Raw genomic sequence first — 25,872 nt, 5'->3', positions numbered from 1 at the left:
TCTGGGTCAGCTGCTTTATCTTTTTTCATTTTCTTCATGGCAGTCATTACTTCCTCTGCTGTAATTAAGGCCATAAGTTCGAAGATGGGATAAGGATTTGCAATTGATGAATGTGCAAATTCTTTATGCTCATGGCAGAAAAGTAGTTTAACCATCATAGAGACATACTTTGTTGATTTTGTTGACAGTTCGTTGTTGGCTCCTTTGATGGCACGGTATTTCTGATGTCCTGAATTGGGCAGTTATAGATTTGAAAAGGCAATAAGTGTTGTTTTCTTCTGATGGTGTGTCAAGCTGATCATATAGACCTGGATGGTGTCGGTCTTTTGCAGTAGCCAGTGCTCTCTTTGGTGCTGATTTCAAGACTCTGTATCACTGGAAGCTCTATTTCTGGGTCCCATCATCAGGTCTGTTTATTAATTTGTTGTCATCCCAGAGTAGTTTTTGCTGCAAGGTGTTTCAGTTTCACGGAATCTTTCCACATGTCTGCTACTGATAAATAGGGCTTAACTGGGAAGCTCCCATCAGCTTTATTCTGTTGGGCATTCATTCTCCACCGTCTGATTTAACAAAGCACAGTCTTGGATTTTTGAGTTGTTTGATATATATATATTTTTAATATCAGAGCTAAGCAAGTGATGGTGAGCACAGTGCTGTTATATGGAAGCACTTTGATATTTGTCACCACTCTGATATTTTTATTCAACTGTCTGGTAGTTGATCTGTACAATATGTAACTAGATGTATTAGTTTTTTCTTGAAGTATGTGTCGACCACAATCAGGTCGTGATCTCCTGCGCTTGCCACAATGTGGCATCTGTTACCATTTTGCAGGCCAGCTCCACATCTTCCATATTTCTCATATCCTTCCCAGTGTGATTCAACTTGTCCATTTAACTCTCCACCAGTGTTAGTAAATTAATCTGGGTGCGACTATTTGAAGACTGTACCAGAAATCATATTTTTCATTGTCAGTGCATCTGTGTGACATATAAAGTGATGTTAAATATATAAATTTATACAAGACAATGTTAAGAGATCAATATTCTTGCAACAGAAATTAGAAATTGGATGAATCTGTGAAGAGCTAAAGCATCAAGAAAACTGCAGTGGAACATTTGGTCAAATGTACACACAGCTAAAGGCAATGAAGTGAAACCAAGAGTTCAAAAATTTGTTAAAGTGAGTCATTTGAAGTACAAAAATAAACTTGATAAAGAGATGTTCATAAAATGGGTGCTTTGTAATAGAAACAATAATGTCTCTCTAATGACTGTCGTTATAACAGAGATTGTGCTACACTGAGAAACCAGCATGTTTCCAAAAAATATAAGGAAATAAGAGCCCATTTTTGTCATTTTCTCACTTATACATGTGATATGGAAGTTACAGACTGTACATAATATGATTTCAAGCATGTAAATTGTTCATAAATTTTATTTACTGTGAATAAAATAATGGTCTAGTTTCTAGAGCAATATATAAATGAAGAGTGCAGGAAAATAATGTGCATTGCCAGTTTTTTTTTTCTTTCAAAAATGAATTATTTATGCCATGATATGTAGGATTCTGTGTTGTTTAATATTGTTAATTGACCAGTGTGATGATATGACTAGTCCACATTCTATTACCTGTTTTAGATTATGTACGCAGGGAAAGAATGTGCTAATGTATCTCGCTGCGGTGAATAAATGTGCTTTGTCCAATGTTACGTATAAAGTTTTAGATTCCTTGTGGACAGACAAACAACGTTGAAGCGAGACAGAGAGAATTTTCCTTTATCGTGCATTGTTGGTACTAGTAAAAACTGTTTCTTTAGTTTAAGACATTCTGTTTAGTAACGCTGGTGTCCTAAGTGATCCATTTCATTTAAACCCTTTATTAATTAGTATATTGAATGATGAGTATGTCATCTGAGACTGAATGACTGAGATCTTCAGATTATAACAGTGTTAGGAAAAGGCAAGTACATGCGTGAATGAGTACAGTCATGAAGAAATTAGGGGTTCGCTGGCATGAACTAGGAGAAGACTAAAACTGTAATTTAAAGAGTTTTAGGTGGTACATGCTGAAGGAAGGTATATTGTATGAAAATTTAATGATAATGTACAATCAAATAGAAAGAAGAATCAATAGTATCTGACAGGCCTCATTACAATACTTCACAGAAGGTAATCAAGGAAGAATGAAGATGAAGCACAGCTTCAAGAGTGTAACTTCAGTTACAGACTAAGAGCGAAAGGTGATGACATTATACATGAAATTCCTATTTGCAGAAAAGCCTTCATGGTATAGTACATGGAGTAACGAGGCGATGATTAATGACAGAAATTTTTGAAGCTGGGCAAGTCTCCTCGTGCTGGAAGGGGTAAAAATGGAAGGAAGCCATGGAAAATTAAGGAAGAAGTAGGAATGACAATTTATGATCACTTTATTTGTTTAAGGATAGATCAAGTAACTACAGCAAAGACAAGACCAAGAAATTGTAAAAGGCAAGACCAAGAAATTGTATCACCCAGAGAAATGTTTGGTGGGAACATTGCATGAATTGCTCCAGGAAAAATACTAGAATATTGACATTTCATGTGAAATGTATAGTACAGCATTCAACACCAAATTTAGTATAGCATTTGGGGGTATAAGGAATGATGTATGTTCAACCTGTGATAGGGACACTGCTGAGATGAAAGTGCTGAATGCAATGTTATACGAAAATTTATGTAATGACATGAAGAAACAAGTCTGCAAAGAAATTAATAAGATCATCATTGAGAAGAAAGTACACAAAGTCAAAGCTAAAACATCTTATTCTAGAAAGAGAAATTCTCATTTAAGAAGCCAAAAGTCTCATGAAACAGAACCAATATGTATGGACTAAGTGTGCTTATCAAACATAAGTACTAATGATCTAATGATGTCTGTTACAAAAGGCAATTGTCTGGTGGCTCTTTCAGTATTCATCAGCTTTCGAATGCAACTTCAATGTTCTATACTTACACTGAAGGTACAAAAAGAAAAAGGTCCAATGAGGTTGTTTCCTTTTTAAATCTCTTGCTGATAGAGTTACTGCACAAGAAAGTCAAACATATTTAAGATTTTGTGATTCATGCTCAGGCCAAAACAAGAATTATATTGTATCAAGGTATCTTAATTGTTTTGTGAGTAAACTGAAACTTTTGAAGACAGTGAAACTAACTGTCACTATTAGAGGGCACTCTTTTATGGACATTGGTAAGACTTTGGGACTCATTATCACATAAGCATTTAACAGTTTTGTTAATGGTGGGTGTGATAAGACATCTCGTGTAACTTTACTAAATACCTTCTCTGAAAATGAGCTAGAACAGATAGTTGGAAACCCTACTCATGAAGGAAATATATTAGATCTGATGACCACAAACAAACCTGATGTCTTTGGGGTTGCCTACATCAAAACTTGTATCAGTGACCATCATACAGTTGTTGCAACAATTATTGTCAAAGTATAAGGATACACTAAATTAAGCAGAAAGACATATATGTTCAGTAAACTAGATGAAACATCAGTAGTGTCATATCTCAATGAGGAACTTGAAACTTTCAGCATAGGGCAGGAATATGTAGAGGAACTATGGCCCAGGTTTAAAAGAATAGTTGACCATGAACTGGATGATATGTATCCAGTGGAACAGTTCATAATGCGAGGGAACCTCCATGGTATACAGACACTGAAAGAAACGTCTAAGGAAACAGAGATTACTGCAAAATAGGTGTAAAACAAAGCATAGGGCTATAGACAGAGAGATGCTGAAAGAAACATGTTTGGCTGTCAAATGATTTTTCACAGAACCCAAGGGAATTCTGGTCGTACATAAAGGTTGTTAGTGGCACCAAAGCTAGTGTCTAGTCCCTAGCAAATGAGACAGGAACTGAAATTGAGGGTAGCAAAACATAAGCTGGAATGCTTAACTCCATTTTCAAATGTCCCTCTCAAATGGAAACCCAGGAGAATTGTGCCAATTTAATACTCATACCACTGAAAAAATGAATGAAATAAGTATTAGTATCAGTGGTGTTGAGAAACAGCTGAAATCGTTAAAATTGAACAAAGCTCAAGGCCAGATTCTATACTGAATTTGCAGCTGAGGTAACCCCTCTTCTCACTATAATCTGCTGTAGATCACTCAAACAAAACTCCATGCTCAGTTCTTCGAAAAAAGCACAGGTCACACCCATCTAAAAGAAGGTTAGTAGATGTGATCCACAAAACTACTGTCCAATATCCTTGACACCAATTTATTGTAGAATCATAGAACATATTCTGAGCTCATACATAATGAGTTATCTTGAACAGAATGACCTCCTCAATGGATTCCAAAAACATCAGCCATGTGACATCCTACTTGCACTTTCCTCACACGACGTACAAAGCTTTGGATCAGAGCCGTCAGGTAGATGCAGTATTTTGTGATTTCCAAAAAGCATTTGACTCAGTATCATACCTACACTTATTTTCAAAACTATGATCATATGGGGTCTCAAGTGAAATTTGTTACTGGGTGAGGACTTTTTGGTAGAGAGGACACAGCGTGTTACCTTGGATGGAGTGTCACTCTGAATGTAGAAGTAACTTCAGGTGTGTCTCAGGGAAGTGTGTTGAGACCCTTGCTGTTCATGTTGTATATTAATGACCTAGCAGGTAATATCAATAGTAAAATAGGGCTTCTTGCAGATGATGCAGTTGTCTATAATGAAGTACTATCTGAAAGAAGCTGCATAAATATTCAGTCAGATCTTAATAAAATTTCAACATGGAGCAGAGATTAGCAACTTGCTCTAAATGTTCAAAAATGTAAATGTGTACACTTCACAAAACGAAAAAACATAGTATCTTATAACTATAATGTCAAAGAGACACCGCTGGAATCAGCCGACTCATACAAATACCTGAGTGTAACACTGTGTTGGAATACGAAATGGAATGATCAAACAGGTTCAGTCATGGGTAAATCATGGGTAGAATACTGGGAAAGTGTGATCAGTCTACAAAGGAGATTGTTTACAAATTGCTCATGCAATCGATTCTAGAATATTGCTGAAGTTTGTGTTCAACCTGTACCAGATAGAACTAACAGGGGATACTGAATGTATACAGAGAAGAACAGCACAAATGGTCACAGGTTGGTTAATCCATGGGAGAGTGTCATAGAGATATTGAAGGAACTGAACTGGAAGACTCTTGAAGATAGACGTAAACTATCCAGAGAAAGTCTGTTAAACTATCCAGAGAAAGTCAGTTAACAAATTTTCAAGAACCGGCTTTAAATGATAACTCTTGGTATACACTACGTCTCCCTAGGTATCACTCACATAGGGATTGTTAGGATAAGATTAGAATAATTACTGCCGGTACAGAGGCATTCAATCATTCTTCCCGTGTTCGATATACGAATGGGGCAGGGAGAAACACTAATAACTGGTACAATGGGACGTACTCTCTGCCATGCATCTCATGGTGGTTTGCAGAGTGTAGATGTAGAAGCAATCACACACATAGGGATCGTGAAGATAAGAGTAGAATAATTACTGCATGTATAGAGGCATTCAAACAATCATTCTTCCCGTGTTCGATATATGAATGGAACAGGGAAAAACCCTAATAACTGGTACAATGGGATGTACCCTTTGCCATGCATCTCATGGTGGTTTGCAGAGTGTAGCTGTAGAAGCAGTAGCAGAAGTTCCAATGTATTGGGTTTGGGTCATGACTGATGCTCACTGTAAACCAAAGCCTTTTGATGTTATGGTCCTCAATCAAGATATGATACAAAATTGGGTGTCATTTCTGAAGAATAAACATTTGAGGAGGAAACACCCTTTCTAACAAGGCCCATCAGAGAGGTAGTCATCACAGAGAAACATCCCCACCTTATTCAACATTAAGTAACATATAACGGAGCTTGGATTTTGTTGGTGACGAGAGTTTCACAGCGACTTCAAAGAGCAGCACTCTGGAGAATATCCATCCCCTGCTTACAGAAGCAAAATATTTTAAAAAATATTTTTTTAGAATAATTTTATATAATGGTGATAATAATAACAATAATAATTTGTCTTTATGGGTCCTCCGGCAACATCAAAAGGAAAGTATCAGTACCTCCAGGTTTGAAGAAATATTGCACACAAGAAGCTAAATTGTTTTACACAAATGTTTTACACTAGGATGAGATGTGCATCTTGGGACAAAGTTATACTATATTTTATTATTATTACCACTTCATCATATGAAGTTAAAACAGAAAAGAGAAACTGCTTACCAAGAAGTATGTTTACTATCTCAAACATTGTTTTTTATCAAAAAATAATCTGGTACCTAATGTTTAGCAAAAAATACAGTTTTACTTGCAATATCTTCTATTTCACAATATACAATTAGCACTTGTTTTTTACACACATGGCATTTCTTTAAATATTGTGCCAATAAAACCACAATTTAAAAATTTAAAGAATCAATTTATATTAAATTTAGTTTATATAATATGTCCTTTCAAATGACTTTTGTATTCATTAATTTTGTCCATTAGTATCCATGAAATTCTGTTTCAAACTTTAAAATTGCTCTCCTGAACAATCCGATGATGTGGGCAAAGTACTTTCTTTTCCTGTGCTCTTCAGAGGTGAGTTTCATAAAATTAATTTAAATTCTAAACATGTGAATGATGATTAATGCCATGAAAGTGATATTTTACAAGTTAGTAAGAAGTTTTCAAATATGACTGAGAAAGTTGCTGGAGAAGAAACTGAGCAGGCAGATATTTTGTTGCCAAGTGTTGCTTTTATTGAAAACTAACTATTTTACATTTACAGACCACATCTTTCATTTTTGCACTTTTAGTCGGAGAACAAAAGACAATATTGATAGAAGATGAGACCAAACAAATCATAACAGAAGCTTCTTTTCTGCAGATTCTTTATTTAATGAACAATATTTCAAACAAACTGAGGGTTTTGTTATTGGTAGCCTTTTTACATCTACAGCTATACCTATACCATGCAAACCACTGTGAAGTGCATGGCAGAGGGTACATCCCATTGTACTAATTATTAATATTTCTTCCGGTTCTATTCACATATGGAGTACGGGTAGAGTGATTGTTTGAATGCCTTTGTGTGTGGTGTAAGTGAGCTATACACAGGGGTTGGAGTATATTCCTAGAGTTGCTATTTAACCCTTTCAGACCTGAATATTTCTGGATGAAGGAAAGTTTTCATTCATGTGTTCATGTTCTTAGGTGATTTTTTAATGATTTTAGATGCAAGATTTGTACAAAAAAATGTACCTGCTTTCAAAATATACTTTGTACACTCAGCTTCATTTTATGGACTAAAATACCTAATTACAAAATATTCTGTTGTAATAAAAAGTAAAATGATCATTGAATTATACAGTGGAATATAGTGAACCAACCACATCTGTGTTTTCTGGTGGTCACAAGCCTGCTGTGCACTGCCACCTTACCTTTTAACATTCACTCAGAGATGCCCAACAGTTGGCAGCACTTCCACATTCTGGTTCGACAATTTTAACAGCTCACCAGAAGGCTTCAATGTAGACAAAAGCTGCTACGAGACGCCCCTATAATCCGCAAACACTGCCATCGCCGCCACAGTACTTTGCGAGGGCCAAGGGTGCCGCACCAGCCTATTGGTGCTCACGGTGGTCGTATAAAGCTGACGGCACAGGAGCTCAGACTGCAGTCAGGTACCAACAGTGCTCGTAATTGTTTATCTATCCATTGTTGCTCAGGTCACTGATAGGTGCTATGTCTTGGTATACGATTTGGTTTTGGTCTCTGGTCTTGGTATTTCACCGTGTAGTCTGTGTTGTCAGTCATCCCTGTTCTGTGTGTCTGCATTGCACTGGTGATTCCCCATTGACGCAATTGGCCTGTCTTTTGATGTGCTCCAGTCACTCCTGATTCCAGTTACTAGACACGTGGTGAAATGGTTGAACATATACAAATGTGTACCTCAAGTTTCGATTGTGAAAATACCTCTGTTGCAGCTAAAACACACCAAAATTTAATGTACACAATTATAGACAGAGAGGCTGGGAGGGTTCAAGCCGGTTGCTGAAACTTTGTTAGTAGACTTTCTCAGGACAGCTTACATCTATCTTCAAGAGTCTGCCACTTCAGTTTCTTCATTATCTCTGTGACACTCTCCCATGGATCAAACAAACCTGTGACCATTTGTGCTGCCCTTCTCTATATATATTCAATATCCCCTATTAGTCTTATTTGTTATAGGTCCCACACACTTGTGGAATATTCCAGAACTGGTCACAAGAATGATTTATAAGAAATCTCCTTTGTAGACTGATTTCAATTCCCCAGTATTCTGCCAATAAACCAAAGTCCACCACTTGCTTTTCCCAGGACTGAGCCTTCGTGATCATTCCATTTCATATCCCTTCAAAGTGTTACACTCAGGTGTTTGCATGAGTTGGCCAATTTCAACAGTGACTCATTGATATTATAGTCATAGGATACTACTTTTTTTTCATTTTGTGAAGTCTAAAAGTTTACATTTTAGAACATTTAAGGCAAGTTTCCAATTTCTGCAACACTTTGAAAACTTACCAAAATTTGATTGAATATTTATGCAGCTTTTTGGGACAGTAACTCTTTATAGATAACTGACTCACGTGCAAAAATTCTGAAGTTACTATTAATATTCTCTGACAGATCATTATTATACAACATGAACAGCAGGGTCCCAACACACTTCTCTGGGGCACATCCGAAGCTACTTCTACATCTGATGATGACTCTCCATCCGAGATAACATGCTGTGTCCTCCCTACCAAACAGCCCTCAATCCAGTCACAGATTTCACTTGATACCCCATATGATTGTTCTTTTAACAGTGAGTGTAGGTGTGGTACTGAGTCAAATGCCTGTCAAAAATCAAGAAATGCTGCATCTACTTGACAGCCTTGATCCAAAGCATGTCATATGAGAAAGCGCAAGTTGAGTTTCAAATGACTGATGTTTTCAGAATTCTTGATGATTGCCATGGAGGTGGTCATTCTGTTCAAGATACCTCATTGTGTTTGAATTCAGAATAAGTTATAAGAATATACAACAAATTGATGTCAAGGATATTGGATGGTAGTTTTGTGGATCACTTCTACTACCCTTCTTGTAGAAGGGTCTGATCTGTGCTTTTTTCCAGGAACTGGGCACAGTTTTTTGTTCGAGGGATGTGTGATAGATTGTATTTAGCAGAAGTGCTAACTCAGCTGCAAATTCAGAATAGAATCTGGTAGGGATTCCATTGGGCCCTGGAGCTTTGTCCCATGTAGTAGCTAAGGGTCACAGTGTGTTCTGTAAACGAACTCATTCTGACCTACATATATGAACTGTGAGCTGCCCACATCCATCTCAATGCAGTGGTGTATCATAGACTCTTGTTCATAAGGCTAGAGTTATCTCAGACTCAGAAAGCTTATCAGCAGAGCTTAACCATCTTCACTCTTGTGTGTATACAAAACGGGTACCCTGATAGGCAGATTCTAAATGCATTTCATCCTGCACATGCATTAAACCTCTAGAACAGCCAGACGAAATGCACACGAAGATGGTTTTTCTACCATATGTCGGTGGCGTGTTCTTTAAGATCAGCAGGCTGTTGAAGAAACATGAAATAAAATGTGTCTCTGCCCTTCAGTGCAATTGCAAACAATGGTGCACTCTGTTAAACACAACCTAGGTCTAAGGAGACTAGGGATATATAAAATACCTTGCCAGCGATGGAAGTCATACATCGCCCAGGTGTGTCACATTGTTAAAGATAGATGTGCCGCATGTAGATGTCATGCTGTCCACTGTTGGTCTATCATCTCAAGTCAGAGTTAATGAGGTACATTAGCAGCAAAAAGCAAAAATCTTTTGCCAAATAAATTGAAATCTGTCTTCAGCCATGCATTGTTTTGGAATCTCTTTGAGAACTTGTGATGAAATATTTCAATTACTGAAACTCATTCAGTAATGTCTCATCCACAAATGGCTGCCTTGAATTGTGGGAAATGTTTCATGTCATGAACCTGAAGCTGATTTTTCCACATGGTTGATTTTCGTTTGGAAGCATCAGTCTTGTCCACTACATGTGTTACCAAACGAGTTTCCTCATGCATAAATACATTTAATGAATTCAAATAATTTGTGATGTCAACAATAAAAGATTTTGTCATGACTCTACTTACCTGAACTCGGTTTTAATTCTCTAATGGGTATCTTCAGTTCAGCTAGCATTACCATCGTTCATCAGAAAACAAGTACTTTCTCTTGTCTTTGTGGCTGTTTTAATGATGTTTCAATAAATGTTTTTGTAGTTCATAATAGTGCAGTGGCATATTGAGCCCTTTTCTTGGCCTTTAAATAATACAAAAAGAAAGGCAATTCCCATTTGGAGTTAAATGAGTGGCTTGTTCACTTTTCCTTTTTCAGACAAGTGTGTAGGTGCCATAATACTCCTACTGCAGAACCTAAATCTCATTTAACACAAGTTAGTCAGCAAACTGCTTCACATATGACAAGATGCCTGTCTAACCATAGTGGCATCCAGCTGCAGCTTTCATTCTTCTCTTCCTCCCTGCCACCTCAGCCTCACTCACGGCTGTGCTTGGAGCACCGGGCAGAAGCGCGGCTGGAGTGCTCATACTATTGGAGCACTGTTTAGCCGGGTCCAGTCTACTGCAACATGTATCTGTGCTTGTCATCCTGGCACACAGTGCATAAACAATGTGTGAAAAGGAAAGTCAGCCAGCCGAGTTACAGAATCTGTACCGAACCTTTCACAAGAGCAGTTACTCAGAGGCACAAATAAGACTCACTCTCCAGCTAAGCAAGAAGAAGATAAAACAGTCTAGAAGATGAAACTGACTGCTCAGTGTCCCTTCTGTATGCTGGGCTCCTCACAGCCGAGATTGCCAGGATAATGGAGGAACACTAAATAAAAGCCATATTCCACTCAATGGTTAAAATAGAGACTGTGCTTGGGTCAGTCAAATACCAACTAGGACTACAGTCACCTGGCATCTGCATCACCAGTTACAAATGTGGCACGCAGTACTTCAGCCAGATGCAGTGATGCATCTTGCAGTGCTTTTCAGAATGCGTGAGGAGCATTCACCTCAATCAAACTGTGTCTGCAGTAGCAGAGCATAGCAACAGCAAACGAAGTATTTTTGTTTTTGAACAGACAAAGGTGCTGCACCACCCAACAGATTCTTGGAAATGGTCTTCAAAGAGGCAGCAGAAACAAAAAGTTTTATAAGTGCCAGTGCACTTTATATAGCAGATTTCATAAGTAATTGTTCCAGAGTAAAGGCATTGTCATCACTAATTGTGTCTTTTTACTCTCTTCATATTGGTGTATTTGCCTGTTATTCATTTTATCTGCCACCTATAATTTTATAGTCCCTGAATATGAATATTCTCCATAATCTGCCACATTGTGCTGAGGTCAAAACAGAAGCCATTTTATGCCTCCAGAAGATTGGTCTCCAGAGGCTTTCCCCTGACATCATTGCTGTTGTGGGTGAGTGTTAGCTGCCTTCAACCAGCCACAGCCAACCATCCTACTGAGCCCTCACACCAATTTCCAGCTCACTAAAATTCACTGCATCTGTACTGAAAAGGCCCATGCCTAAATCTGTCATCTACCATCATGGATACATATACATTAAGGAACATTTCTTAAGCTTTCTTTAAAATCTTTTGTAGTTTTGTCATTAGTCAGCCTCACTGATTTCTTAGAGTGTTTAAATTGTACCTGGAGCAAAGTTATAGAACATGATAGTTTTACATCTTGTTAACTGTCACTTGTACGCATACATTATATATACTGGTATTATCATCTCGAGCAACACAGATAGTGTTATTTATGACTAAATTACAAGTGGCTAACAGCACCTCAAGATAACATTTACTGTAAGATTCCCTCCAGAAATTTACCTTAAAATCACAACAAATTAATAATCCTGTCCTTTTGTCCAACAAACAGCACAATAATCCGTCAAAATTTTTCAAGAAAATTTCTCTGATAGCCAGTGGAGACCTGTATTGCATTTCCAAACATTAACTCCCAAAAACATGCTTCTATATCTTGATCTATACAGAAGTTACTTATTTCTGCATTTTTGTATGTGTATTCCTTTTTTATGTAACGATATTATGAGAAGGAAAGATGCTGAGTCACAATAGGCACAACAAAAATACTCTCACAATTATGGCTTTTGGCCATTCGGCCTTCATCAACAACACACACACACACACACACACACACACACACACACACATACACACATGATGCAGTCTCAGGCAACTGAAACCACACTGCAAGCAGCAGCACCAATGCATGATGGGAGTGGTGACTGGGTGGAGGCTGGGGCAAGGAGGGGGAGGGATAGTATGGTGGGGGTGGCGGACAGTGAAGTGCTGTAGATCAGATGGAAGGCAGGGGAGAGGTGTGACAACTCCTTTATCCATGTCAGAGGTACTTGAATATGCAGCTAATTTATAACCACTGGTTTCAGTCTTTCTCGTGACCACTAAATGCCTCAACCATGTGGTGAGTAGTCACTTCACTCCGTCCATTATTTATTTTTATGTGGTGGTGTATGTAATATGTATATGGCGATAGCTAACTACTCACCATAGAGAAGAACACGAGATATGACATAAAGTGCTCAGCTTTCAGAGAGAATTATTCTTCCGAGCTAATGTATGCACACACACACACACACACACACACACACACACACACACACACACACTGCAAGTTGCTTAACCCTGTAAATCACTGACTTTCTCTCTGCTAGTCTAGGGGCAGACTTCTTCTTCCTGAGGTTCATTTGCTTCAAATAGTTGAAAAACAGTAAAATAGTCGCTGACAATGAGTCAGAAGTCCTGTATCAAGTAGGTCAAATGTAGGTGCCACTACAAGAACCACATACCCAACTACTGATGATTAAGTTTTAATAAAGTAGTTCATTGTGCCATTAATCTTTCTCTAAACTGTTGACTGGTGATAAACACAAGTTACTGTGATAAACTGATAAAATATGTTGAGCCCTCAATGTAGTGGACAGCAACTCACTATATAAATTAAATAAGTTACCTGGAAAGCACCAGTCTTTGTTCACAGTTATAAAACTCTTCAGCTATCCTCGCAATACACTGACACAATGCTTCACTATCCTATATGCTGATTAGTAAAGAAATTTAAATAGAGTCCCCACTACTCTATCTGAGACTAAGTCCAACTCTGCAGAAAACGGGAGTCTGAACAGCACTGGAACATTTCTAAGACTCACAGAACATGAAATATTTCAAACACCTATTGAATGCATCCATACCAGCATTCATACCCACGCAGATGCTACCTCTTTCAACTCATCCCAAACTGTGTCTTCTGCCTTCCTGCACTGAGTGACTGTGAGGAACATGGCCACTGATTTCATAAAGCCTTGGTCACTGACTCCAGAAAACTGTTGCCCTTCTCCAACTCTCAGCACCCTCACCCACAAAAACTGCACACATTGACATCACATGAGAGCCTCATATGATAACCAATTATTTTAACAACTTTTGATACATAAGTCTGATTGAAATTCTGTTTGCAGCATTAGCTCTGTGTTGAAACTCCACACTATAAATATATATAAGAATAAATTTTAGGTGCCATAGTTTGCCCTCAAATCAAAGTTTAAATATTCACAGTTTGTGCTTGCAATGGTGAGAACTGTTTATTCTCATGGTACCTTTACTATTAGTGGTACAATTATGAATGGTACATCAGTTTAATAGGATTTGTCTCTTCTTTCCATTGCTATTATTAGTATTCATGTATCTTCAATTAAATTTAAATTATGGGCAGAAATATATAAATTTAATGTAAGCCATTTGGCTAGTGGCACAAACTCTGCCTGCACTCACTGACTGCATGTGAGTGCATGTAACATAAATGCTGCACTTGACCAAACAGAAACCGAATACATAGATATGACTTGGCTTGTTACAATACCTTTACTTAACTTATCTCTCATTCAGTGAATGAGATAAATCAAATGGTACCAACATTGATTAGGTCCACCAAAAGAGACATGTAAAATTTCAGCAACTGAAAATGTATACAAATAGAATTGTAACATTTTGTTTGTTGCCAAAGTCACTATGTGTGGTGCATTCTTGGCATCTTAAAAGTAACATGTAAATTAAACAAGTTCTCATACAAAAAATCATGTAATAAATACAATTAATCTAAACTAGAATGTATCTGTTTGTGAGTGAGAATGTAACATTTTCTATGCAAAAATAACACATTTTAATAAATGGGTACTGTTTTAAATTTAGGACTCAGTGTCTGTGCTCCAACTTGGCTCATAAAACACAGTAAAAATATTAAGTCAGCAAATTTCTTGGTACCCCATGCCCTTTTCATATCTTTAAATAATCCTTAATGGTAGTCCACAGCTTGTTTGGAATTGACAGCTTATATAAAGTGATCAAAGCACTTTGCACATTTTAAGCACTATCATGAACAAAAAGAACAATACGATGTGCTTGGGGCAGTGTTCATTGATCCAAATAAATTCCTAAATGATAACTGCTTAGGAAAAGATGGTCAGCATCTAAATAAACTGGGGTCTCAAATACTTAGTAGGATGTTCACAGATGTTTGCAAGATAATTAGAAGCAAGGGAAACTAAAATGGCTTTATGGGAGTGCAAAACTGGACAAAGTAACTAAAACATCCACCCAATCATCACCCAAGAAACATGGAAGAACAGAATACAGACCTAAAAATTGGTTTTCTAAACACCCAAGGCTTGAGCGACAAGGAACTGGTATTAAATGATTTTTCATCAGAAAATAAATTTGACTTGTTGTTTTCAAGTGAACATTGGACTACTGAAGCCAAACTTCCAGCCTGTAAGTTAGAAAATTATAGTCTATTAAACAGTTATTGTAGAAGAGTTCACAAGAGAGGTGGTGTAGCAATCTATGTTGACAGATCAATCAACTGCTTAATTGATAACTTAGATTCAGATTATTTATGTGAAGAACTGAATTTTGAGGCCACTACTATTAGCTTCATACTACCCAGTAGTAATATTAGTGTATTCTTAGAAAAATTGGACATCATCTTATGTTCACTCACTGAGAACAAATTTACAAACTATGACATTGTAATAGGTGGCAATCTTAATTCTGATTTTGATGTGTTGACTGATAAACGTAGTGTTAGTGACCTGAAAAACCTATTACGACAGTTCAACCTACAGTATCTAACTATAAACCCACCAGGGAACAAGCATGCTTAGACAACATATTTGTTAATTTTAAATACACCCAAGATCAATGCGATGTAACCATGTTCCCCCTTTCAGACACAAATCAGTGTCCTTAATGTATGCTGATAGGATCCGCTCTGTCACTCCTAGTGTTGTCCAAATAAAAAATGGTGACCACTAGGCCAATGAATGCAAGAAAAACTGACAAGTTCAAGAATTCTCTTACAGATAGTACTAGGTTTTTCCAGAAAAATGATAGTAATATTTGTGTATCAAATAATGCGACAGCTAAGCTAACATTTGAACATTTCTTCAACTCATTTCTGCAAACATTCAGTGACAGTATTCCCATTAGAAGATGTAAGATAACAGACAATGGCTGTAGAAAAAGGGGACCGAAAAAGAAAAATACCCGGTACACAAAAACACTGTCAGATATGAAGGGTCATGTAATGACTCTGTTAGATATATACAAAATTACTACATCATAAACAGTGTTGTCAAAGAACAACATAAGGTCAAACTCAGCATCTCTTCACAAGAGTTCAATGAGTATTTTATTAAATCTATGGAGGAATTAAGCAATTGCATTAGCAAGCCTAATAAAAGTGCAGCTGAACTATTAGAAAGAAGCTATCGTGGAAGAGCCTATGATAACATTCTCACTTTCTCTGAGGTTACACCTAATACCGTATTAAAAATAGTAAGGAACTTAAAATCATCAGATAGTGTTGATATCTATGACACGTTATGCAACTGAAAAAATAATTGATCCTATTGTGTTTCCATTGACCCACTTTATAAATAAATGTATATCGGGGGCTACTTTCCAGAGGAGCTGAAACTATCTAGGGTGGTCCCTGTCAACAAAAAGGGTGACAAAGACAACCCTGCAAGCTTCAGACCAATATAAATAGTTCCAATCTTGGCCAAAATAATAGAATATATCATATACCATCAGTTGACAACCCACTTCGTAAAACTTGGAATATTTAATGAATCACAGTGTGGATTTAGAAAACAATTATCAACAGCTGATGCAATAGACTCTGCAATTAAATATGTACTTGGAGTGTTTGAAGAGAAGGGCTATGCTCAGGCCACTTTTTGTGACCTGAGTAAAGCATTTGACTGTGTAGGACACGACACATTGCTAAAGAAACTCCATTTTTATGGCATCAGGGATAACAGCCTTAAACTATTAACATTGTACCTCCAAGACTGTAGCCAAATTGTGCGTATTGGCTCAGCAAAGTCTACCAAGAAACATACTACGATGGGAGTTCCACAGGGCTCTGTCTTGGGACCATTTTTGTTTCTGGTTTTGATTCATGACTTATCCTCCTTTATAAGTTCCAGTACGGTCCTATTTGCCGATGACACAACCTTCTTTAACTACAACAATGACCTGAATAAGCTAAAAGATTCTGTTGACAATACACTTGCCCAAGCATCATATTGATTTAAGTCAAATGGTTTTCTCCTGAATGAGAACAAAACACAAAACATGTCACTTAGCCTAAGGGATAAAAGCCCTATTAATGATCACACCTATGTAAACTTCTTGGGGATATACTTAGGTGACAGATTGTCCTGGGAACAACATATAAAATATATTAGTGTGAAACTGTCTACAGTAATTTATTTATTAAGATGTCTTATGAAATATGTTAAGACTTCTTACTTTGTAGTCTTCCAAAGTATTATGTCATATGGACTTATTCTCTGGGGAAACTCGAGCCATGTCCAAAATATATTACTCTGCAGAAGAAATCAATCAGAGTCATTATATGTTCCCAACACAAAGCACATTGTAAGCCCCTGTTTGCTGAAAGCAGAATAATGACTGTTATAAATTTATACATATACCAAGTGTTAATCTACAAAATAAAGAACCTACATGAAGTGAAATGTAGAAATAATATCCATGGTCACAACACAAGGAAAAACAAGTCCATATATACATCATACCATAGACTAGCAAAGACAGTCAATAGCTATGAGATTGTGGGCCACAAACTATTTAATAAGCTTCTGCAGATAGTACAAGACCTTCCAGAGTGTGAATTTAAGAAAATATTAAATATGTGGCTTGTTGCCAACACCTTTTATGAATTAAAAGAGTTCTTTGACTGTGACACTGAATTGTAAATCAAAAATGCTTTATTATTCTGCTTACTAATGTAATGACTGTGCTGTACAAAAAAAACTTGTCTGTTGTACAAAAATTGGTCTATTGCTGTAACGGCCTATTGACAGTAAAATTATCTTATCTTAATTCACTGTGACAGGCGTTCATGCAATTCTTCTTGTGACAGCGACAGTCTCAGATGAAAGAACATTGACCACAACACTGCAACATAAGAAACATTGTTTCATTGTGAACAATGTCTTTGAAATGCAAACAAATGAGTGGAACAACACATCAGCTGTCCTTTTACATAAATCACTATAAAATATGTATCTAACTAACACACAATAAAACACCAAATTAAATTCAAAGCCACCTCCATGCACCAAAATTAATTTGGAGGATTAATTATGTCAAATTTGCACACACTGAATGAACATAAAAAATTAAATGCACCCTCTAGAAATTTTAATTTCTGTCTACATACAAACAACAAACACTCACTACACAGACATATAATAGGTTGCTGCTCCTTACTGGTTATACAACCTCAGTTCTGTTATATTCTTAAGTCAGACCCTTTGTGTCATTCCACCTTTCCCTTAATTCTGTCAGTTACATCTATTTCGGTAAGACTGTTGTCTATACATAGACTTGCCATCACTTTATACCCAGCAAGTGATCCTTTAAATCTCACACACTTTCTGGTTGCTCCAGCATTCAGTTCAATGAAGCTTTGTTTAAAACAGACATTTGGCCAAGAAATATGTGTTGCCACCAAATTATTCATACACAAATTAGGTACGATGAAAAACCCCTGTACATGAATTACAGCATCTATTTTTTTTTTAACTTCAAAGCTGAAATCATTTTTGATTGGTCTATTGTAGCTCCCAGTAGCTGTTTTAATTTTCACACTGGACACAGAATATGTTACAGTGTCCTCATTCTTGTGTTGTGGTCTTCAATTCAGAGACTGGTTTGATGCAGCTCTCCATGCGACTCTATCCTGTGCAAGCCTCTTCATCTCTGGGTAACTACTGCAACCTACATCCTTCTGAATCTGCCTACTGCATTCATCTCTTGGTCTCTCTCTATGATTTTTACCCCCCCCCCCCCCACACATACACACACTTCCCTCCAGCACTAAACTGGTGTACCCTTGATGTCTTAGAATGTGTCCTACCGACCAATCCTTTCTTCTAATCAGGCTGTACCATAAAGCAGTACTGCTCTGTATACATTCAATATTCATATGTTTGCGTTTAAAGTCCTGTGTCATATTATCTACATTTATGGCATGCACTACACATAAGTAGTGACTAATGCAATATGGTGGCTTAAACCATTTTAACCCTCATCCGTGGAAATGGTCTAAGACCGAAACCAGTAGATATTTGGGTGAAAACTAAAGACAGTTGATGGTTCAAATATGCATTTTATGTGTTACTTAATGGCTGTGAAATGTCACCTTCCAAAAATATTCATAGTTTTTATTTTTTCTCCCAGAACTTTAATTCCTATTCCAAATTTTTCTTTTGTTTCCTTTATTGCTTGCTCAGTATACAGACTGAATAATGTAGGGGATAGGCTACAACCCTGTCTCACTCCCTTCCCAACAACTGCTTCCCTTTCTTGCTCCTAACTCTTACAACTACCATCTGATTTCTGTACAAGTTATAAGTAGCCTTTCGCGCCCTGTATTTTACCCCTGCTGCCCTCAGAATTTCAAAGAGATTATTCCAGTCACTGTTGTCAAAAGCTTCCTTTAAGTCTACAAATGCTGTAAATGTAGGTTTTCCTTTTTTTAACCTAGCTTCTAAGAGAAGTCATGGGGTCAGTATTGCCTTGCATGTTCCTACATTTCTCCGGAATCCAAACTGGTATCCACCGAAGTCATATTCTACCAGTTTTTCCATTCTTCTGTAAGGAATTTGTATTAATATTTTGTAGCCATGTTTTATTAAACTTATAGTTCAATAATATTCATACCTGTCAGCATCTGCTTTCTTTGGAATTTATATTCTTCTTGAAGTCTGAGGGTATTTCACCTGTCTCATACACCTTGCTCACCAGATGGAAGAGCTGTGTCATGGCTGGCTCTCTCAAGGCTATCAGTAGCTGTGATGGAATATAACCTGCTGATAATAGGCAAGGCAGTAATCAGAATTAAAGTGGGAATCATCATTGGCAGCAGCCGGGAAACTTAATTTTCTCCCCACTGTGGTCCATGAAGGTAGGAGGACATGATTTAATGATGAATACAGGACCAAAGAAGGTTATGAAAATTGTAGTTTTAGTAATAGTGATTTAAGAGAAGCTGGAGTGTTTCACATGGAGGCTGTCCCTGGAAACAATGAGTTGTGGAGAGGCTCTAGGCAAAGGCTTATTGTGCACCAGACTTTTAATTCAGCTGCAACGGGCTCCATTCCCTAGCTGCATAAATTACTTATGGGAAAGTCTCAGCTTGTTCCTTACAAACATTAATATAGCCTCTGCTGTCTGCTGCCAAACATGGTATTACAATCTGATTGTTTAGTGATAGTGCCGCCAAACTGATACAATCTTCTTCACAAGCTTCTTGATCAAACAAATAATTTAAATGCAACTTTTTCAGCTCTGCTTCACAAAATTTGTGCAAGTTACTCTGCTCTGATTACTATCAAAGCTTAGATCATTGAGGAAAGCATTCTACAGTTTCATCTGCTTCCTAAGGCCCCAATACTTGCTGAGTGGAAGTGGCTCAAATGTAGCTTAATCATAATATGTGCACACATTCTGATTCATTCATGTTTGTGCACTTCCATCTAACTGCCATTTAATGAACATTACTTTCATCTTGTCACTCATTCCTTCTACAAAGCAATCTTTGCATGAGGCTAAGGAACCACATAGTACTTATTTTCTCCATTAAAATATTTAATCTTAGGGCTTGCCATAAACTGAGTAGCTGCTGTGCCCCCTTGATCAATAGCTACACTACGCAGTGTGGCTCTAATGGATGCATTTTCTTCTGCCTTGACTTCAACTTCCTTCTGCAGTTCCCGTCTCACATTATCTATGCTCTCACACACTGTTCTCATCACAAATTCAGTATCTTTAGCCTGTTCTATGCACCCTGTCCGCACAGCATCTGTCCTACGCCCCCAGAACCTTCTCCACTGTGTTAATCTGATCTGCCAACTTCTTTCCCACCTCCTCTACTTTGTGAATGGTCCCTTTAAAAGCCTTTGATCATCCAGTTTTCAGTTATAATATTATTTCTGATCCCTAATTTTGGCTCTTGATTTTATCTGATCCTCCCATCCTTCCCATTATAAACTACATCTGTGCCTTAAAATTCCCAGCTACTACATATTCACTAACGTCTCCCTCAGATTCACTATGGCTCCCCATATCACTCCCTAACCATTCAGACCCACTCTCACTTGGCGAGTGCTTAATTCCATCAGCCATGGCTAAAAACTGCAGCAACAAGGCAAATGTAAATGCTGCTTTCACTGTCTGTGGCTGCCATGCTGCTGCGCACTTTTGAGGGTTGCTAGTGTGGTGTGATCGGTATGGTAGCATGCTGGAAAACCCCAGGATCCTCATGGCTAGGATTCTGCTTGCTGTGTGTTGTTGATAACTGCTCGGTGTGTGGCTGTTATGGCATGCAGGGTGCTATAGTAACAGACTCATGTTGTGCGTAACTGAATGAATTTGCGGTGCAACTCTGTCTTCTTCTTGCTACCTCATCAACCTTGCTTTTGGGTCTGGATGTGTGACAAACTAAATACTGGACAAGAGACCCCAATTGAAAGCTGCTTAACCTTGTAAATCTCTCTCTCTCTCTCTCTCTCTCTCTCTCTCTCTCTCTCTCTGTTAGTCCAGGGGCAGACTTTTTCTTCCTTAAGTTTATTCACTTCAAATTTAATGAAAAACAGTAAAATAGTTACTGACAACTAGTCATGACTCTAATATCTACTATGTTGAATGTAGGTGCCACTACAAAATCACATACCCAACTACCAATGATTAAGTTTAAATAAAAGAAGTGTATCATTCCATTAATCTTTCATTAAAATGTTGACTGATGATTAAGACAAGTTATTATGATTTTGAGCCCCCAATATAGTGGATAGTTTCTCACTATACAAATTAGGTAAATTAATAAATTCAGTTTCTATCATACAACATTTCCGGATCACACCTTTATACTATTGGATTCATAATCGAATTATCTCTTGTTTGACACCTCGTGCTTCTCTGTACTGAGCACAGTCCGTGCTTCTCATATGCAGATAAGTACAATACAATCTGAAAAACTTAATAGCTGCCAGACACTGAAGTCACATCTGGCCTGTAAAAATCCTTGTGGAGTCAGGCCATCTCTGCTGTAAGTGAGCCACTGTCCACTGGCACTTGGTCTCAGCCCAGGCAGCAGTCTGCTAGTGGCACGAACTCTGCCCACACTCAGTGGGTGCACACACGACTTAAATGCTCCACTCATCTGAACAGAATCCTAATATTCAGATACGACACACACACACACACACACACACACACACACACACACACACACACACACACACACACACACACAAAAAAAAAAAAAAAAAAAAAAAAAAAAAAAAAAAAAAAAAAAACCACACACACACACACACAAATCCCTGCAACTGGGCATTTTAGTTATCTTTACACCTGCTATTCCACATCATGAATTCATTTATGTATTTTAGGATAAGTGCACATTGTAATCCACATATGCGCAAAATTTAAAAAACATCATGTAGATATATTATGTCATACTTAAAAAAATTGCAAGGCTACAGGCATTAACTGATTACCAAATCATCAAGAACCACTTAAATGAAAGATATTTAGATTTATAATGAAAGTCACAGTGTAATAGTACTTTCCTCTCAGTAATTTTTTTACCCCTACCTGTCATTTCCGAATAGGTGCCACCGACACGCTGGGACTGGGCGACGGCACCCGCAGCCCGAAGGTGACCTGCTTGCAGTGCGGGAAGGCCCTCAGCACTAAAGCAAGCCTGCGCAGGCACATAAGTGACAAGCACAGCCTGTCAGATCAGGACTTTCGCTGTGTGCTCTGTTCTCGCAGCTACAGCACGCAGAACAGCCTCAACAAACACCGGTACACGTACCACCGAGAGAGCAGGGTAGCCGTCCTCCCTCCAGCTGCTGACTATGGCTCTTGTACCTGGATATCTGGTCTCAAGTTCTCCTGAAGGAAAATGTGCCTGCTGTATGTATTTGTGTATTTTTCTTAGAGGACAGCACAGTGAGATGATTGTGTTTACAGAACTCATTATGTGTCGGCATTCAAATTACAAACTGTGTTACCTACCTCATGAAAATAAATGTCCATTTTTGTTTTTAGAGCATAAACTACTCAGAAGTTTGTGTTAAGTTTTTTTAGGGATGTTACAACAGTTCCAAAAATTTGTAAATTATATTAATCACAATGAGGGAAACTTTTTCACCTGAGTGGACTACCAGTTAATGTTTTCTGGTGACTACTTGTTGTACTTACGAGTCAAAAGGAATTTGTACTAGGCATTTACAGTCTGTGGATGAGCCTACCTTTGTAATCAAAATAAAAACTGAAGAAGAGACATCAAAGTGAAATAAGCAATGGCTTGCAAGTAGCGTCCGTAGTACTAAATCTTAACTGAATTTCTTGAGGACACTGTAACTGTGATGCAAACATCTCCTATGTGAAAGCACAATAATGGATAAATGTGCTATCTCCAAAGAGCCACATCCAATGAAGAAACTGATTACATTGTAATTTTGTGTCTCTGTTTCTGTGGTTGTATTGTGTTAGTTTATATGTTACTTGAGGTAAAAAAATAAACCTAATGCATTATCTGTGTTTCTTCTTTTCTTAAATTTTGTGAATTTCTTCATATCATTTGTATGCCTGTTGACAGAGGAAAAATAACATATTGTAATGGAGACAGAAGTGTGAAAATTTCACTTACAGGCATTGACACATGTCAATAAAATCTGCTTATGCATGGAGAAAAAGAATTAAACATTTAAATTCTGTTTCTGGAAATGTAGTCTTACTTTATTTGACTTAGAAAGGCATCTGTTCCAGAATATGAATAAGAAAGTGGAGATTAACAAGTGACAAAATAACTATAGATCCATCTCCCTCCTTCTCATTTCCACAAAAGTTTTTGAGAAGATAACATAGAACAGAACACTGAACCACCTTGCTGATAATAAACTTTTAACAACTGCTCAGTTTAGCTTCCTTAACAGCTTTTCTGGCTCCATCTGGTGTGGCTGTGTTCGGCCCTTACAGCAGTATACATGTAGCATAATTTCTTTTCACGTGGCAAGTAACGTACAGGGACAACACTCACCGTCAAGATGGACTGGCGATCGCAGAAACTTTGCAAGAGGAAGTATGTGCACGGGCATTATGTGCACGCTTTGTGTATTACCCCAGCTGGTGTTGGGGTAGTACTTCAGCCCAGGAGTAAAATGATCACTTTAATAACTCAGAATTTTAATCACAATCTTGTTGTGATATCCTCAGTTTTATTATGCAGGTGAAAGTATCTGTAATGGAAAGATTCTTGTACTGAGTTGGAAGAATACATTGGAATATACCTATGAGAACTGTAACCATCTTTGATTTTAAAAAAATAACATTGTGCTCAATCATTGTCTTCCAATATATAACACAGACTCAGAAGAAGTAATCCAATGTTTCTAGTATCCGCAATGTATCATAAATCTGATAAATAACAGAATAATGTTTTTAAATGATTAATGGAAAATCTCATATAAAGATGTGAAACAAATACTAACAAAGAGATAGAGGGGCTGGCCAGTACTTACCTCAGCTCAGTACAGCCGATAGATACACATAAAACAGAACCAAAAATTTACATTCCTAGCTTTCGGAACAAATGTTCCTTCATCAGGGAGGAGAGAGGGGAAAGAAAGGGAAGAAGGGAAAGGAGATTCAGTTACTCACAACCCAGGCTATGAAGCAACAGGGAAAGGAAAATAGGGAGGGTAGCAAGGATGGAGGCATGGTTGTCAGAGGAAAGCCAAAGATATTCTACTGTAAGTTTTTAGTAGTTAATGCCTCAAAAAATTATGAATTTCGAGAATAATTAATGAGTGCTACAATTCTGGTGCTGTACTGCCATCTGAGGTGGTGGGTTGTTGTCAGGATGATGACCAGTAGTTGCTCAAGGAAACACCATTATTATGGAGAACAAACTACAGCATTTCGGGGATGCTCTGTCGTAGCAACACCCCCTAGGCAGGTGCCGATGACAGTGGCCTGCACCTCACTCGAGGCCAGTGGCTGGGCATGAATGTGGGCATGCAGAGTGCACAACAGCAGCATGTGTACTGCCTGGGCACGGCTCTACAGCTCAAGGCAGGGTGCACCGGAAAATGCCAAAGCTGCCGTGATCCACGCAGAGGAAGACGGCCTTCAGCACTGGTGTCTGCCCTCGCGAGTGGAAGTGTATGGCATCAGCGTGCACACCCGATCACAGATGGTTATGCGGCTGCACTGCTTTGGTGTCGAGCAGCTGCACTCCGGAGAATAAGACTGCTCGCTGCCAGAGTGAGCCTGGTGGTGGCCCCGAAGGTGGAATTAGCACCAGCAGCAGGCTGGTCATTGGCGAAAGCCAAGTTTCTTAGTGGATGCTTGCAGAACTGTGTCTACATCTACAGCTAGTGGATTTTTGATTGTTTGATTTGGTGTGTTAATTTTAAGGGGTGGCCGGATGCCCTTCCTGCCGCCACCCTGTACCCCCCGGGACAGTAGGTGCACCCCAACTGTCTGCGTCTAGTGTAATCCATAGAATAGTGTGAACATGTTACAAATGTCTGCAAGTTATGTAACTGAGGTGGAATGTGGGGACCAGCCTGGTATGTGGAAAACTGCCTAAAAACCACATCCAAGCTGGCCAGTACACCAGTCCTCAAGGTTAGTCCACGAGGCAGATTTGATCCAGCGCCAGTGTGCCTACCCGAGTCCAGGAAGCAGTGTGTTAGCATGCTCAGCAACTCTGGCAGGTTACATCTACATCTACGTTTATAATCTGCATAGGGTACGTCCCATCATACCAGTTATTAGGGTTTATTCCCATTCCATTCATAATGGAGCGAGGGAAAAATGGTTGGTTGAATATCTCTGTGCATGCAGGAATTATTCTAATCTTATCTTCATGATCCCTATCTCAATGATACATAGGGGGCTGTGGTATATATTATGTTCATCCGCAGCTCATGGTCTTGCGCTAGCGTTCTCGCTTCCCACGAACGGGGTCCCTTGTTTGATTCACGGCAGGGTCAGGGATTTTCCTTGCTTTGAGCTGACTGGGTGTTGTTGTGTTGTCTTCATCATCATCATTCAT

At 38.2% G+C, this 25,872-nt stretch overlaps 1 protein-coding gene across 1 annotated transcript in view; it reads left to right on the top strand.

Annotated features, from left to right (window-relative positions):
• LOC126175152 (broad-complex core protein) overlaps positions 1-23,347 on the top strand; it is a 220,323-nt gene extending 196,976 nt beyond the window's left edge. The window contains exon 6 of the mRNA XM_049921724.1: positions 22,415-23,347. Coding sequence (XP_049777681.1) covers positions 22,415-22,704 — 290 coding nt within the window. The 3' untranslated portion in view covers positions 22,705-23,347. The remainder of the gene's footprint in view (positions 1-22,414) is intronic.
• Positions 23,348-25,872: the final 2,525 nt, after the last annotated feature.

Source organism: Schistocerca cancellata, chromosome 3 (assembly GCF_023864275.1).
Source record: "Schistocerca cancellata isolate TAMUIC-IGC-003103 chromosome 3, iqSchCanc2.1, whole genome shotgun sequence".
Lineage (NCBI taxonomy): Eukaryota > Metazoa > Arthropoda > Insecta > Orthoptera > Acrididae > Schistocerca > Schistocerca cancellata.
Note: the sequence above shows the minus strand (reverse complement) of the source record. Positions and strands in the feature narration are given on the sequence as shown.